We start from the raw sequence: 17512 nt of genomic DNA on the forward strand, positions 1-17512 counted from the left end.
CAGGTAGTATGAGCTATGCCACTTTTGGGATCCCTCGGTGATGCAAACAGTCAATGCACTCAGCTGCTAACCTAAAGGCTGAAAGTTAGAGTTCACTCAGAGGTGCTTCAGAAGAAAGGGTGGGTGATGCAATTCCCCCAAATCAGACATTGAAAACCTTGTGGTGCTAAGTTTTGCTTTGACAAACCTGAGATCACCATCAGTTGGAACTGGACCAGGAGAACGGATTAATACCCTTCTACTGTCACGATGGCTAAGGAGGAGCTCTGTCAGCACAAAGATTAAGCTTGGCTGCTAACTAAGAGGAGAAGGAAAGCTCTGGCAGTCTGCTTCCACAGAGATTACAGCTGAGAAAATCTCACTGTGTGGCAGGGGTTGCTTCGAGTTGGGATGGAGTTGATGGCACCTCACAACAGCAACAACAGCCACTGACTAAAATCATTGCCGGAGCCGTTGCTTTGTGTCAGTCAGTGCCGACTACCACACAGCGACTGCTTTTGGTCTTCAGACAGGCCTAAGGGATTCCACTGTATTAGCTCCACTCCACATGGGGAGCTGAGCTTTCTGTTTCTCTTCATTTGTCTCTGTAGCAGCTAGCTCCGTGCACTGACGGGGCGCTCAGTCAGTGCTGAATGAATGAATGAAGCACAGATAGATTAAGGAGCATGCGCACAGAGTCTGCCTGGCTTCTGCAACACACTGTGTTGGGTGCAGCCCCAGGAGACCTGTCATAACAGTAGAGACCCGTAGAACCACGGCTTGGAGGTAAGAAGAAGCTTTTGGATTTTTTGATGACACCACACCTAATGCCCAAGTGTCCCTGAGTTTGAAACAGTCTGGATTTTGTTTGTGACTCAGTCTCATGGAACAAATGTGCACTGGGTCCCAGACAGGTCAGTGCCAAACCCTATGGCCTGCATGTGGCCATGGACAGCCCTGTGCTCTTGGCCTTCATCACATGTTCTCTGCTGGATTTAAGAACCAAAAGGGAGGACACCCTCCTCAACCTTTGTCCCTCTCCAGCCCCCAGCACTCCCTTGGAAAACCTTAGGGCTTCCCCACTGGGAAAGGCCCCCGGTACCTTGTAGCCCTGGTTGATGCCGTTGATGAACTGAGGGCTGGGTGCGTTCCAGGTGAAGCGGATGGCGGTAGAATTGGTGGCTTCTGCCTGCACGTTGCTTGGAGGGACCGTGGGCACTGTAGGTGATCAGAGAGAAGGGACGAGATGGATGGTCATGGGGGTCCTTTCCACAGGTAAGTGGAGAAAGCAGAAAAGGGGGTCTGCAGCCTCAGACTTTGTGCTCTCTCACCTCCTAGGCAAACTTAGGCCCTTCACTTCCTCTGACTACCGTCACAGGGGATTGAGCAATAAACTTGATGGTACCAAATGTTCCGGGTGGTTTCTAGGCAGAATGCTAAATGTCTCAGGATGCATTAAGTGTGAACCTTCCCAGAAGCCTGTCCTTTGCAATGCCCAATCCCATCTTCCCTCTGCTTTCCCTGGGGGCAGTGCACATAGGGTGGTGGTGCTGGACTAGAGTGCAATCATGAGGGTTTGGTGAATACAGATGTCATGGGTGGAGGCCCTCAGGGTCCACAGGTGAGGGGCCCACAGGACTGACAGGTGCAGAATCCATAGGTACAAGGACCCACGGGTACGGGATCCAAGGTATGGGACTCACATATACAAGACCCAAAGCTATAGGACCAAGATATGCAGGACTCACAGGTACGAGACCCAACAGGTGTGGACCTCACAGGTATGGGACCTCACAAGTACGGGACCCGACAGGCATGGGACCCACAGGTATGGGGCCTCACAGGTACGGGACCTGACAGGTGTGGTACCCACAGGTATGGGACCACACAGGTACGGGACCCGACAGGTATGGGACCTCGCAGGTATGGGACCCGACAGGTATGGGACCCACAGACACAGGACCTCACAGGTGTGAGACCCGACAGGTATGGGACCCACAGGTATGGGACCCACAGGTATGGGACCTCACAGATATGGGACCTCACAGGTACGGGACCCAACAGGTGTGGGACCCACAGACACAGGACATCACAGGTGTGGGACCCACAGGTATGGGACCTCACAGATATGGGACCTTACAGGTACAGGACCCAACAGGTGTGGGACCCACAGACATAGGACCTCAAAGGTACAGGACCCAACAGGTGTGGGACCCACAGGAACAGGAGCCGGGAGAAAGGGAAATGCCACAAGCCTGCCCACCTCCCTGCAGCGTCCACTCGGTGACTTTGCTGCTGTAGATGCCTAGCCCTGCACTGTTGTAGGCGGCCACCTCGATCTCGTAGTTGGTCCAGATGATGAGCTCCTCCAGTAACAGGTTGTTGATGTCGGCATCTGTGATGTTCTTAAACTGGTACCCAACGGGCAGTCCAGCCAGGCAGTACCTGGGGGAGGAGAGGAGGCAGCAGGTTCAGCCTGGGCTCACTCCCCTGCTGCCAGGGACGCCACCTGGACCACGCTGGCAGTGCAACGCGGTGGCCTCTCTCACATGTTGCTGCTGAGCATTTGCAGTGTGACCAGTGCATGCTCAGAAGTGAATTTGTCTTTTGACTTATAGCTAATTCACTTAAAAAGCCATAGGTGACACAGCCAAAAAGCAAACTGATTGGCGTCAAGTTGATTCTAACTCACGATGAATTGATCTGCAGAGTAGAATTGTGCGCTACAGGGTTTCAGCAGCAAATTGCCAGGTCGACCCTGGGGTGGCGCTGTGGATTAATGCACCAGACTGCCAAGCCGTTTGAACTGCAAGGTCAGTGGTTCAAGCTCACCAGCTGCTCCTTGGAAACCCTATACAGGGTGGCTATGGGTCGGAATCGACTTGAAAGTGATTAACAACAACAACACCTCCAGGAGATTCTGGGTGATTCCATTGGCCACTTTTAGCCTAGTAGCTGAGTACTTAACCTTTTGTGCCTCTCAAATCCATTGGCATCGAGCCAATTCCATCTCATAGAGACCCCATGTGTTCCACAGTCAAACTTTGCTCCATAGGGTTGATTTTTAAAATTATGTATGTGTATATACATATATAATTTTTAATGTTTTATTGTAAATTATGTGATAGTTTACATGGGAAAACATTAGCTTTACATTCATCCTATCATATATCGTTTCATTGACATGGTTACAATCCCCTCCATGCATCATCAACCAACCAAAGGTTATACACTACAAGCCTGCCCCCCGATCCTGAGCACACAGCCCCTTTCCCTCCTTGGGTTTAGAGTCCCCAGCCGCTCCATCTCTCCACATCATCGTCTCTGCCTCCATTTCTGACATCACTGTTTCTCTGGGTAGGGCCCGCAGTCTTCCAATTCACTTCTGAGCCTCCCGGGCCCTTTTTCCTCAGGTTTGGGGTGCTCCTCCTGTCCCCAGGGCACCTACCTGATGATGTAACCTTTAAGGAGTCCATTCTGGTGGCTCTCAGGAGGTGGCTGCCATTGGATCATGATGGACTGGTTGGTCCGGCCACTGGCAATGACATTCTGTGGAGGGGCCGTGGGGGGCTCCTCAGGGAGTGATACCCTGGGTGAGAAAAGACCAAAAGTGGTGGACCTTTCTGTTCTAAGGTTCTGAGACTTTATGGGTTCTGGGGACCCCACTTGCTCTATTCCTCATGATTCTACACATTTGGGAGGTGGAGTCAGGAAGTCTGGGACTTAAGTTGCTGTGTGCTTTTAGGCAAGTCACATAACCTCTCTGAGATTGTTTCTGAATAAAGAAGGAAAACATTAAGCTCCATGTACCTGACTTACAATACTGGCTGAGGTTCCTATGAGACCACTGCCCTTTAGGTTTCCTTGAAGACCCTCAATAAAATCAACTGATAATAAAATAACCAAACCAACAAGGTTGTTGTCATCGAGTCGATTCTGACTCACACAGACCCTATAAGATACAGAACTGCCCCGTGGGGTTCCCCAGGCTGCCAGGTTTATGGGAGATCACCAGACCTTTCTTCCTGAGAGCTACTGGGTGGGTTTGAACTGCCAACCTTCTGATGAACAACCAAGTGCCTTACTGTTTCACCACCAGGGTGCCTCCGAACCAACAATAACTCCTTCCAGTGTTTGGGGCTTCACATCTAGCGGTTATTTTTTGTTCAGACTGTAAAGAATCAAGCAAGTGTGTGTATGCATTGTAGCTGAGGGGCACGAACCTTGGTCTCTCATTTGCTGTTAAGTCTGCTGAGCTTGTGAGTGGTCAAGTATTTTAGAAGGAGGATGTTAAACAAATCCTAAATTCTTTTAGCTCTGCCTCCTACCCTACCGTCTAACTGAGCCCTCGGGCTGGGGGGGAGTTGGGTGGGCTGGGGTAGGTGAGTGTGTGGGTGAGCACATGGGATAGCCCACCTGCTGAATCCAAACACTACATCATCTCATTTCTCGAGCATTGCCAGGGACACATTTCTTCACCAAGCGTATTTTTCACCTAACTGACACATATCCATTCAAAATAAAAGTTAATTATTTTTGATGGGTATCTTTTTCTTTCTGTGTACTCATATGTTTGCTTTCTGATGGACAGCGATCCAAAACGTATTGCACACGGCCTTATCTCTCTACAGCTGGGAGTAGGGGGGTAGGGGTGAATTCATCTTCAGTTTGGTGACTCAGGCCATCCGTGTGAAGACACACTGGGAGGTGGGCTCGGTGCATACAGGGTCCTCTCCCTGACACCATGAGGCCATTCTCCTGTGATTCTGGTGTTCTGTTCCCTGCACCCTCTCCAGCAGTCCAAACAAGGCCTGGCACATAGTTTGTTGTTCTGTGCCGTGGAGTCGGTTCCGACTCATAGTGACCCTGTACAGGGTTTCCGAGGCTGTAAATCTTTACGGGGGCAGAAAGCCTCATCTTTCTCCCACAGAACAGCTGGTAGTTTCGAACTGCTGACCCTGAGGTTAGCAGCCTGAGTTGTAACCACTACGCTACCAGAGCATGTCGTAGGTGCTCAATAAACAGTAAACAAAGAAATTCTCTGTCACTGGTCCCTTCCATTCGAGTGTCATGGCCTCAGCAGATCTCTCCTTGCCCAAACCAGAGAGACTGAAGCATATGAGAATCCCAACAACCCTGGGAATGGCGGATTTAAGCCAGAGGTCTCCGTGTAAGAGCCAAGATCTTCTGGAGAGTAACAGTGCAGAGTTTACTTTTACCGTTAGTCCCTGCTTGTTTTATGGGGCTGAGGTGGATAGAACTTGGCACCTCCATGAGCAGGGTGTTATGATAGGCTTTTAAAAAGGGCTTATTTGATTTTCATTATTTTATAAAAGCTTTGGTGACTTGTGTCTGGTGCCAAACAACAGATTGGGTACAGTTGTTGTTGTTAAGTGCTGTCAAGTCAGTATATAGGGTTTCCAAAGCTGAACATCTTTGTGGGAACAAAAAGTCTCATCTTTCTCCAGAGGAGTGGATTGTGGGTTTGAACTGCTGTCCATGTGTTGCTCTGTGAAAATCCTATGGCCCTCTGGGACTTGAGGTCTGTTTAATGAACAATGCTGGAGTGTATGGGGAGTCAGAGCCAAATGAGCTAAGTTTCTGAACTTGCCTGGCAGCAGCCTGGAGTTAGTTCTGACTCATGTCCAGCCCATGTGTGTGTCCCACTGGAACTGTGCTCCGTAGGGTGTTTGGTGCCTGAGGCTTTGGAAGTACGTTACTAGGTCTTTCTTTCAAGGAACTTCTTGGAGGGATTCGAACCGCCAATGTAGTCAAATGCATGAACTGTTTGCACCTCCAGGGACAGCTACGTTTACTTAGTACTGGTCATGTGCTAGGCACCGTTCCCAGGGTTACTTGCTCTCATGCATTTACTGCTCACAGGTAGGTACAGGGATTTTTAACACCCATTTTACAGATGTGGGGCCTGAGTCTGGAGGGGCCAGAGAGCAGCCCAGCTCCATTGTGCCACATCGCTATTGGCTGGGGTTCCCTGCTTTTGGCACCCTCTCAGTTGCAGCTGCTGAGTGACCGGGTGAAAGCGCTGGTCACTGGTCAGTGGTCTCACCTTTCTGTGTCCTTGCTGAACTGGCCCTTCCCCACGTCATTAACGGCACAGAGGCGGAACTGGTAGGACCTCGCGGGGACCAAGTCCTTGACCGTCACCGAGGTTGTGTCGGGGTCCACACTGGCCAGGAGTACCGTCCAGGGGGCGTCTGAAAGGACAGAAGTGTGGGGTAGAGTGGGCATCTTGGGGGCACCCAGCAGGGACCCATCCTCATTGGGCTAGCAGAGGAGTGCCTAGCCCTGCTTGACCAGATAGACTCCATTTCACTTTGCCATTTTTCTCCCTTGACTTAGCCCATGTGACTGGGAGTCAGGCCAGAGGGGGCCAGGAGTGAAGAAAGAGCTCCTGGGAACTGAGATGCATTCAGCTTTTTTTTTTTTTTTTCTTTCTTCTCAAATCAACTGTATTGGAAACACCATTTAAAATATCAAACAACCAAACCCAATGCCATCAAGTGGATTCCGACTTTGGAGTTCACTTTGGAGAAGAGAAATAAAAACATAGCCACTGTCTCTGAGGCCTCCCATGAGAATGATCCTAGGGGCAACACCCTTCATGCTTTATCTTGTCCAAGTCTCACAATGGACCCATTGGTCCATTTTACAGATGGGAAAGTGGAGGCTTCCAGGTTTAGGATGCCCACATTCCTTGCGTTCAGCCGGTGCTCCCCCAGCCTTGGATGTGATCAGGGGCAGGCGGATGGGGCAAAGGTGGTTTTACTGTTTTCTGACATCTTCCCCATTCCTGACTATGGTCAGGGGCAGGCGGGTGGGGTCAGGGCAGTCTTACTGTTTTCTGACATCTCCAAGATGTATCGGATCAGAGGGCTGTTCCCGTCAAAGGGCTTGGCCCACGTCAGGTTGATGGCCCGCTTCTCCCCAGTGCTGAGGGTGGCCACCGGGTGCTCGGGGGCATGGGGCAGCTGCCTGGAGGAGAGACAGGTGTGGTAGCTGCACAGCCGGGTGGCGGGTGGGCCCTGAGCTTCCCTGGTACCTCGTGACTTTGACCACTTTACCTGGAGGTTCTTCTTCTCTGGCATTCAAGCCCACCTGTCCAGGAACCACACCCAGACTTCTTTAACTGAGCTGGGGAAAGGGTTTGTCCCAGAAACAGGAGACAGACCCAGGCCACCTTGTTGGTGTTACTTGTATGCCCCCTTCCCCTAGGCCCAGGGACCACCCTCACCTGACCCGAAGGTGGGCACTTCGTGAGTCATTGCCTCCGGCGGAGAGCACCCGGCAGGTATACGTGCCGATGTCTCCGGACCACGTCTGGGAGATGTGCAGGGAGCCATTCTTGTGCAGACGGATGCGGGGGTTGCTCTCCACACCCAAGGTGGTCCCATCCTTCTCCCAGACGTATCTAAGGGCAAGAAGCACCAAGAGGTGAGGAGAGGTAGGGAGGGTCCTAGAGGGGAACTTGTCCTGAGCAGAGAGCTCTATACAGGTTATTGTTGGGTTTTGTTGAGTCTTGGGGACCCCACACACAGCAGAACAAAGTGCTGCCTGCTCTTGTGCTCCAGAGGGTTTTCATTGTTTAATATTTGGAAATAGATCCAAGGACTTTCTTCCTAGTCCTTCTTAGTCTGGAAGCTCTGATGGAACCTGTTCAACATCCTAGCAACATGGATGCCTAGCAACATGGACGCCTAGCAAAGTGGACGCCTAGCAACATGGACGCCTAGCAACGTGGACGCCTAGCAACGTGGACGCCTAGCAACATGGACGCCTAGCAACGTGGACGCCTAGCAGCGTGGACGCCTAGCAACATGGACGCCTCACAACATGGACGCCTAGCAACATGGACGCCTCCAATGGTCAAGGCGTGGTAGCTGTGTGTTGGCTGGGAACTGAAGCCGGGTCTCCCATATGGGAGGCAAGCATTTTACCATTGAATGACCACTGCCCTCTCCAGACATGGGCAAACCTGCTGTTGCCTCTACTGGACACGGTAGAACAGTTGCCAAGGCTGCAAGCTTTAAGGAAGCAGATTGTCACATTTTTTTCCTGTGGAGTGGCTGGGCCACCAAGGCCCTTTCCCAAAGTGGGCAGGGAGAATGCAAACCCAATCACTGGTAAGCTTCCAGTCCCCCACACCCCCTTCAACATTTCCTCAGGGAACTGGTCTTAGTCTGGAATGAGAGGGTACCTGGAATGGGGAAGAGTACTGTGGAAACTTGAGCAACTTACAACCAACCAGTTACCAGTGCGTTGACCCTAAGCCATGGCAGCCCATGTGTGTCAGAGTAGAACTATACTCCACGGGGCTTTCAATGACTCATTTTTCATAAGTAGATTCCCAGGCCTTTCTTCTGAGGTACCTCTTGTTGTTGTTGTTGTTGTTAAGTGCCATCGAGTCTTTTCTGACCCATAGCAACCCTGTATAGGATTTCCGAGGAGCAGCTGGTGAGCTTGAACCACCGACCTTACAGTCCAAACAGCTTTGCAGTCTGGCGCATTAACCCACAGCGCCATACCAGGAGTCCTAGGTGGACTCAAACCACTAACCTTTCAGCAGCCGAAAGCATTAAGTGTCAGCCTAACTCTGGCATACCATCTTAATAACATAACAGTCTGCCAGAACCCTTCCCACCCGGTGGGGAGCAGGGTAGGGTGTTCTGTTCAGGAAGGTTAACACGGGGGAAGTCATTATCAGTCAGTTTGCACTCTCAGTTCAAGTCTGGGTCAAGGCTCTCGCTGCAAAACAGGCAGCATAAAAGAGTCGGCCGGAGGTATTCTTCCAAAGAGTCTATGAGATCACATGCAAGAAAGAATAAACGTTGCGGCAAAGACTACATTCCGGAATTAGTTTTATGAAGGGATCGTTAGATCGATGCATCACTGTGACAAATTGACTTCAGTGTCCAAAAAATCACTTTAGTTTCGGTCACTCAATGCTAAGGGGGCCTGAGGAATTACACACATGCCTGCGCCTGACACGAAGAAATATTGCTTCTGGAGGAAACACACACATTATTGTTGTTATCACGGTGCGTGGAGTGCCACGTGTGGGGAGGATGCCATACCACCAGGACAGGTGAGGTGGGCCAGGGTTAGGGATTTCTTTTCAAGATATTAAGAGGGGGAAAAAAGTGGAGGGAATAATTGAAATGAAATAGGCAAATGCAGACAATCAGTTGAAGTTGAGTGATGGATTCATGAGAATTAATGATACAATTCTCTTTACTTTTGTGTCTTGGGTGGTGACCAAGGCTCACTGAATAACTGGCTGGAATAACTGGAATGAACAAGGGTCTTTGAACCACAGGGTCATAGAATTATGTGAGTTTAAAGAAGGGAGGTTGGTAGAAGGGTAAGCAGTGGTTCAGTGGAGGAGTTTTCACCCTATACATGGGAGACTCGGGTTCAATTCCTCATATTCACCCACCACCGTCTGTCAGTGGAGGCTGTGGGTGGCTAATATACTGGGAAGGTGTCAGTGGAGTTCCCAGATGAAAACAGACTAGGAAGAAAGGGCTGGTGATCTCTTCCTAAGAACCCATCAATAAAAAGTGCATAGATCACAATAGTACAATCTGCAACCAATCATGGGGCAGGCGAAGGACTGGGCAGCCCTCCTGTAGATTGTACACATGGGGGTCTCCGTGAATCAGGAGCAAACTCAGTCGGCACAGCAAATAACAAAGATGGCTAGAGGAGTGAATCTGTCATTGTATTTCTCTTTAGCCTAAGTTAAAATAAGAAGACAATTAAAAAAAGAAACAAAACCAGAGAAGTAAAAGATCCACTGCTTCTGGGTAACATTATTAATACCTGAAGACACACCTTACAGAAGGGGCTACACAGTGGGTGGGTTTTGGGGGTAGATTCCTTGGTCAAATGTTGCCTTAGCCATTGATCAGATGTGATGTCATTAACTTCTCTGTGCCTCAGTTTCCTCATCAGTAATTTGAGGGGAGTAATAATACTCACTTCGCAGGGCTGTTGTGAGACTTACGTGAATGAAACAAAATACAGGAGTGTCGTAAACATGGCAAGTGGTCAGTAAAAGTAAGCCGTAATGATGTTTCTACTTAAACAGTATATTTACCCAAATGTTATATAGCTAACTGCCTATCCATCTTATTTTTTTTTTCCAGCAGTTTTTCCACACATCATATTATCGTAAACTCCTTTTCCTCTGACCTCTCTGCACATGGTTTTGATCAGCTGCGTGCTGTATCATTTGAGATCCCATCCTGTTGGGTGTTCAGTTGAGCTCCTTGTTTTTTGGTGTTGGAGTTAATGCTACATCCTTATAATGAAATATTTACATGGATTCTAAATTTTTTCCTCGAGGATAAATTCTCAGGGGTGAAATTTCAGAGTTTGTTATTAAGGCTTTTGATATATACCTCCAAATTGCCAGAAGTCAACCCCTTTGGTTTATCTCTTTACTAAAAAAAAGAATCATCCTTTCTGGTTTTGGTGTGATGGGTATACTTCTATTTAAAAATAAATCTAGTTGATAAGGAACTATGCCCAATAAAAAAACAAAAACAAAACCCCAAAACCACAAAACCCAAACACAAAACCCAAAAAATCCCCAAGCCCACTGCCACCGAGTCTGTTCCCACTCAGGCAGCTCTGTAGAACAGAGTATAACTGGTTCTTTGGGTTTTTGGAACTGTAAATCTCAAAAAGCAGACAGCCTCATTTTTCTCCCTCAGAGTGGCTGGTGGATTTGAACTGTCCACCAGGGCTCCCAATGTTATTTGCCTTAGGAGATGGCACCACATGTGAAGTATTTGTGCCAAGACACTTCAAGTTGAATCTCTTTAGCAGTTAATCGAATCAAATTAGAAATACAGGGGATAGAAGAAGAAGATAACAATGCCACGAGAAAGCAGAATGTGGAATCTTCCGCAGCAGGGGTTGGCAAACTGTGGCCCTCTGCCTTTTTGTGTAAATAAAGTTTTATTGGCATACAATCACTTATGACAAAGACCACATGTCTCCCAAAGCCTGAAATACTCATTCTTTTCCCCTTTACATAAAAAGTTTGCTGACCTCTGTCCTGTCAGTCCTGGTTTCTCCAACAAATCAATGGTCAAACAACAACACAAAAAGGGGTGTGGGGCTGCTGTAGGATGAAAGAGATGCTCTCATCAAGTGGACTCTGTTTAGATACTGAATCCAACCACTCAACTACAAAAAAGAGCCTCTGGAGACATTCCAAGAAACTGACATATGGTTTCACAGCAGGAGAAAAATTGTTGTTCATTGTGTTGAGTGGGATAACACCAGGGTTGCTATGTTTTTTTTTAAAGAAAGTCCTTTGGAGTGAGAAATGTACATAGGCGCACTTGGGGTAAAATTACACGTCTGGGATTTGTTTTTAAAATATTCAGAGGGGAAAAAAATATGGAGGGAATAATTGAAACGAAATAGGCAAATGGAGATAATTGGTTGAAGTTGAGTGATGGATCCATGAGAGTTAATGATACAATTCTCTTTACTTTTGTGTCTGTTTGGAAATTTCCATAATAAAAAAAAAGAAAAAGAAAAGAAAAGACACTCGGATAGGGTAGAAATTTTCCAAAATAATCTGCAATTATAGAATTGGCGATTATACAATTTTGATGAGTGTTTCTGAGAGGTCCTCTCAGCTTTAAGTTGTATCAGACAGTCCTCAGAAAATCAAGTATGTGCAAAAATAATGAGTTACAAGGATTTTTGTGACAGTATTTCTTCAGATTAGAAAAAAACAAAAAAACCCAACAGAAACAATCCAACTATCCAGCCACAGGAAGCTGGCAACATAAAGTCTGTTACATCCTTAACAATGGACCATGGATAATTGAGTTTTATACAAACATACCCAATGACGAGGGAAAGGCTTCACAACCGGTTCTTAAGGCAAATGCAGACTGAGAAACAGGGAGATTCTAGTTTTGTCAAATGGCATCCAAATATCATCACTGATGAGTTTTAATGGGGAAAACATGATTCCACTTTTCTTCTCACTTTCTCTATTCTTCTGTTTTGTTCCTCCCACCCCCAAACCAAGGTTAATGGTTGTTAACTGCTATTGCTCCAGATTCAGGATGACCCCAAGCATAAAGGAATGAAAGTCTGCCTAGCCCTGAACCATCCCACGATGGTTTCTGATCCGTGGCTTTTCTGATCCATATATTCATCTTGGCTGGTTTTTGGAAGTCAGTTGCCAAGCCTTTCTTCCTAGTTTATCTGAGTATGGACGCTCTGCTGAATCCTGTTCAGTATCAGAGCAACTCACAAGCTGCCCATGAAGTGCACTGACTGGGAATCAAACCAGGTCTCCCACAGGAAAGGCAACAATGCTATCACTAGACCACCATTGTCTCCAGAAAACAAATACCTACGGATCCCTGGTGGCATAAAGGTTAAGTGCTCAGCTGCTAACCAAAAGGTTGATGGTTCGAGCCCACCCAGTAGCTCCTAGGGAGACAGACCTGGTGGTCTGATCCTGTTAAGATTACAACCTAGAAACATGATGGGAAGTTCTACGCCATAACACATGGTTCCGTATGAGCCAGAATCCGCCTGATGACACCCAACACGAATACTTATCAATAGTCATGGCAGCTAAGAGTGACTTCTTCAGATGCTGTTGGTCTGGGCTCAGAAGAGCTTTGTTTGAAGCTGGGTTTATGCCTGGCTCCAGCTGTAGTCTGGGAACATACTCACACAGGAAGAATAAAGTCCCATTACTGTAGATTGGCTCGGCTGCTCAGGTATTTTCCAGTCGGCCTGCTCAGGGACCCCACCTCAGAGATCCACCTGAAGGAGGGTAGCAGGAGGTCCCCCCAAGTCCAAGGAGTGGCTGGGAAATAAGGGGTGGTTTTGATCAGACTTTACACATTTTAGGGGTGCCAGGAACCAAGTCTGATCTCTCCCCCATCGAGAGAAGATCAAGTTGTCTTATCGTCCTGGTGGAGTAATCCCATTCTAAAGTAAGGCTCGCCAACCTCCCCTCCGGCAGGAAATCAGAATGATCTATGAGGAAGGGAGTTCTGGTGCCGCATTGGGTTAAACATGCCAGCTAACCGAACGGTCGGCTGTTCGACTAACCATTCCAAGGGAAAATTATCTTCCGTAAAGGTGATTTCCAGCCTTGAAAGTTCCACAGGACAGTTCTGCTCCGTCCCATGGGGTCTGTGAGTTTGGATTCCATGGTCAGTAGGTGTTTGGTTTGAGCCATGGAGGCCCCTGTAGGACCTGCAGATGGATTCTAAACTAAATCAAACCTATGGTTCTGACTCAGCCCCAGAGGGTTTCCAAGGCAGCTAACTACCACATCTTTCTCTGGAAGTAACAACTGGTCAAACTGCTGACCTTTCCGTTAGTAGCCACTGCTCCTTTCAGTATCTTACAAGAGGCCCCTAAATCCCCTTATTTATCAAGAATCATCTAAAGTATGAATAAGATGTACAGGCATTTCCCAAGTATGTTGTTGGTAAGTGCCATTGAGTCAGTTCTGACTCATAGCTACCCTGTATAGTGTTTTCAAGGAGTGGCTGGTGGGTTTGAACCACCGACTTTGAGCTTCAAGTCGACCTTGTGGTCCAGTGCTTTATCCTACACCACACCAGGATAATAATTTATAAGCATTGTTGTTGTGAAGTACCATCGAGTCCATTCTGACTTACAGCAAACCTGTATAGGGTTTCCTAGGAGCAGCTGGTGAGATTGAACCTCCAACCTTGCTATTCAAGCCGACCTTGCAGTTCAGAGCATTAACCCGCAGCACCATACCAAGACTCCAAATTATAAGCATGGTAACTTTAAAATAAAACATCAACTTATATAGAAGTTTCACCGGACTAATGTAACACTTGGTAATTGCGGTGGTTATGGGCCGTGGAGTCGGTTCTGACACACAGCGACCTTGTACAGGGTTTCCGAGTCTGTAAATCTTTATGGGAGCAGAAAGCCTCATCTTTCTCCCACAGAACAGCTGATAGTTTCAAACTGCTGACCTTGCGGTTCGCAGCCCGATTCGTAACCACTACACTACCAGAGCTCTTTAATTGCAGTAGGGTTTAATGAGAGAATATAAGTATAGTTACTACCTATTTGTATATAAGGGCCCAGGGCAGCACTCTGGGGTGGTGGGGGGTGGTGGTGGAGGATCTTTTACAGTTGATACGTTAATTTCTTTTGCAAAAACTCGAATGATCTCTACAGTCAAATCATTATGGCTGACTGTTGACAATATTATATATATGATTGTTGTTGTTGTGTGCTCCGACTCACAGCGATCCATGGAGGGACTGCTGGGATTGAAACACTGATCTTGCAGTTAGCAGTCCAGCGCTAATCCTAAAAAGCCACTCCAGAGCTCATCTCATACATATATGTATGCATGTATGCTAGCACCACACCCTTTGGCAAGGTGTGTCTCAAATAGGGTCCTGTGCTGTACCCTCAGGGGTGCCGACTTCTCTTCTTCCTGTTGTTCTAAACGTCTAAAATCCCCTTTCCCTTCCCTTGTTGTTGTTAAGTGCTGTCGAGTCAGTTCTGACTCACAGTGATTTTGTATAGGGTTTCCAACGAGCGGCTGGTGGGTTTGAACCGCCCACCCTGACCATTTGCTATCATGGCGACCCCATGTATGTCAGAGAACTGTACTTCACTTGGTTTGCAATGGCTGATTTTTCTGAAGGAGATCACCAGGTCTTTCTTCCGAGGTCCCTCCCAATGAACTTGAACCTGCAATCATTTGGTTAGAAGTCCAGTGCTCACCACTCAGAGGCCCTCCTGGGGTCTCATTTGGTACCGTCGTATGGGCTGTCATATGCCCAGTGACCACCAGATGGCACCCCAGGACTCCACTGCCTTCTGGAGTAGAGGAGTAGGGAGACCTACAAGTGGCCTCGGTGCCCCCGCCCCTTCCAGCTATGATGCCACTTGCTTGAGCAAGGACATTTCCCATAAAATGGTGACAAACATGAAAGCAATCGTTATTTTTAAGGAGGTAGTTAAATTTTTTTACTCTGCTTTCCCTCAAGGGAGAGACTGAAGGAGGCATTTCCTTGTGTCTTAGTTCCTGAGCCTTCTCCCTGAAGACTTTCTTCAGGCTTTCCCCTGCTGCTCTGTCTAGGACTGCTCCCCCAAGTCCTTTGTGGGGACTTCTGCAGTGGGACCCAGCTCCTCTGCAGCTAAGCTACCTGCCCACATCCTGGCCCCACATCAGCTGGGGTCTGGGCACTTTCTCATCACATGCCTCTCCTGTCCTAGGCACTGCTCTTGGAGTCTGTTTACTGAGACCCCTTTGCTTTCCCTTGGTGGGCAGAGTGTATAAGACCTGGTCCTAGCAGGGGTGCCTGGGGTCTCAACCATACTGCCTTTTGTTTCCCATTCCTGTTTTTCCACATCCCTTCCTCTCCTGGTCCTTGCCAACTGCCTCAGTTCAATCCAAGGTGGCTCAGTTCCCCAGGTGTTTACTCAGCAACTGCTGGGGTTGCTGTCAGCACTGCTCAGAAAGGTTGGTGGTTGGAAAAGGCCAGCTGTCTGCTCTTGTAAAGATTTAACAGCCTTGGAAATCTTAAGAAGCAATTCTACTCTCTGCCCCACAGGCTTGCTATGAGTCGGACTTGACTTGATGCAGTGGGTTTGGTTTGATGGTTCAGTCCCTGAAGGGTTAATGTGCTGCTAATGGAAAGGTGGAATCCTGGTGTGGCGCTGTGGGTTAATGCGTCAGACTGCAAAGTCATTTGAACTGCAAAATTGGAGGTTCAAGCTCACCACCAGCTGCTCCTCGGAAACCCTATACAGGGTCGCTATGGGTTGGAACCGACTCAATGGCACTTCACAACAACAACAATGGGAAGGTGGGAGATTTGAGTCCATTCAGAAAGAAAGTCCACTAGGAAGAAACGTCTGGCAGTCAGCTTTCAAAAGACCAGCCACTGGAAACCCTGTGGAGTGCAGTCCTAGTCTGACCCACGCAGGGACGTCCTGAATCAGTCATCATGCAGTAACTCAATGGCACGTGGTTTTCCTCTGTGTTGGAGGCTCACCCTGCACTCAGCTCAGTGGATGATGTCCAGTGACAGCACTTACACCAGCCGCAAGCCATCCCTAATGGTGCCACTCCCACCTGTGCATACCTGGTGGTCACTCGGGGGTCATGGGTCACACCACACACCATGGAAGCCTGGGTGCCTTTGATGACACTCTGGTCCTGGGGGGGCTTAGTGATTCGGGTCCGGGCTGAAAGAGAGCGGCAGAGGCAGCGTAGTGAGAAGGGACCGGGGGTCCCCGAGGACGGCGTGTGGGAGTAAGGATGCTTTTAGGAGAATCGGGGCTGTGTGCCTGGACTCTGTGGTGGAGAAGGCAGAGCCATATGTGGACAGGCCTATTACAGTGCAAATCCCAGAATGGTCGCAAAGAACAACGAGTTCTTAAAGCCGCCTCGAATTTTGTTCTCACAAATCCACACGAAGAACGGAGAGATAGAATTACAGTGATGATGCGGTCAGCTCACAGCGTGTTAGTGGTCCAGACAGGGTAAAAATAGGATGTCTGAATCCCAATCTTGTGCTGGACACACCAGAACACCTGGGCATAGCCGCCACAGGTGGGCCCTAGGTAGGAGGGTCCTGGATATGGATCCTAGGAGGGGCCATCCTAGAGTGGAAGAGCTCAAGGAGTTAGCTTCCTTTAAGCAGGAGTTTGCAAACTACAACCTGGGGACTAAATCTCTCAGATGGTCTGGTCCAGTCAATAAGCTTACTGGAACGCAGCCACACCCAGACGATGCTTTCTCAGAGTCTGTGACAGACATGTCTGGCCCACGACACCTAAGACATGCCCTCTCTGGTGCTTTACAGGAAATGTGTACTGATGTCTACCTTCACGTGCACGCAGACAGCTGTGATGTCTCCACGAGCAGGGACCCTGGCCTTTCTGGCCTTGCCTCTGGACTAAGTTGCTTGTGGATGGCTCTCCCGTGAAGGTCCCGGGTGGACTGATGCACAGATGTGGAGTTGCATGTTTGTGCACAGATGTGCAATGTGAGCACACTGACAGACTCACCCCAGACAACCAGGTCCGCTGAGGCCTCGTCCACTCCCCGGGAGTTGGTGGCCAAGCAGGTGTAGGTGCCGGCATCCGAGATGTGTGTGGGGCTGACCAGCAGGCTGCCCGATTCCAGAAGCGTGAAGCGGGGTAGCTGGATGGAGCCGCTGGCCAGGATTCGTTCCCCTGAGGATGACATGGGGAGGGGCTCAGCTGCAAGGCCCCCGCAGCTCCCTGCCGTCCAGAAGTCACCCAACACCCCACCCTGGTAGACCCCTGAGACCCACCCAGGCCCCTCCCTGACACTTGCCCTACTCCCCACCCCAGCAGTCTCCTGACACTCCATCCCAGCAGCCTCCCAACACTCCACCCTGGTAGCTCCCCAACACCCTGTCCCAGCAGACCCAATACCCCTCCAAACTCCTCACCCCAGCAGCCCCCTGGTACCCAATCCTGGCAGTCT

At 48.9% G+C, this 17512-nt stretch overlaps 1 protein-coding gene across 1 annotated transcript in view; it reads right to left on the bottom strand.

The window, feature by feature from the left end:
* The window catches only part of SDK2 (sidekick cell adhesion molecule 2), a 195370-nt gene that overhangs the window by 94788 nt on the left and 83070 nt on the right, over positions 1–17512 (bottom strand). The window contains exons 11-18 of the mRNA XM_006872308.1: positions 17068–17235; positions 16140–16242; positions 7232–7408; positions 6836–6972; positions 6047–6194; positions 3428–3568; positions 2243–2424; positions 1063–1197 (exon numbers count right to left, since the gene is read on the bottom strand). Coding sequence (XP_006872370.1) covers positions 1063–1197; positions 2243–2424; positions 3428–3568; positions 6047–6194; positions 6836–6972; positions 7232–7408; positions 16140–16242; positions 17068–17235 — 1191 coding nt within the window. The remainder of the gene's footprint in view (positions 1–1062; positions 1198–2242; positions 2425–3427; positions 3569–6046; positions 6195–6835; positions 6973–7231; positions 7409–16139; positions 16243–17067; positions 17236–17512) is intronic.

Source organism: Chrysochloris asiatica, unplaced genomic scaffold, assembly GCF_000296735.1.
Source record: "Chrysochloris asiatica unplaced genomic scaffold, ChrAsi1.0 scaffold00192, whole genome shotgun sequence".
Classification (NCBI taxonomy): domain Eukaryota; kingdom Metazoa; phylum Chordata; class Mammalia; order Afrosoricida; family Chrysochloridae; genus Chrysochloris; species Chrysochloris asiatica.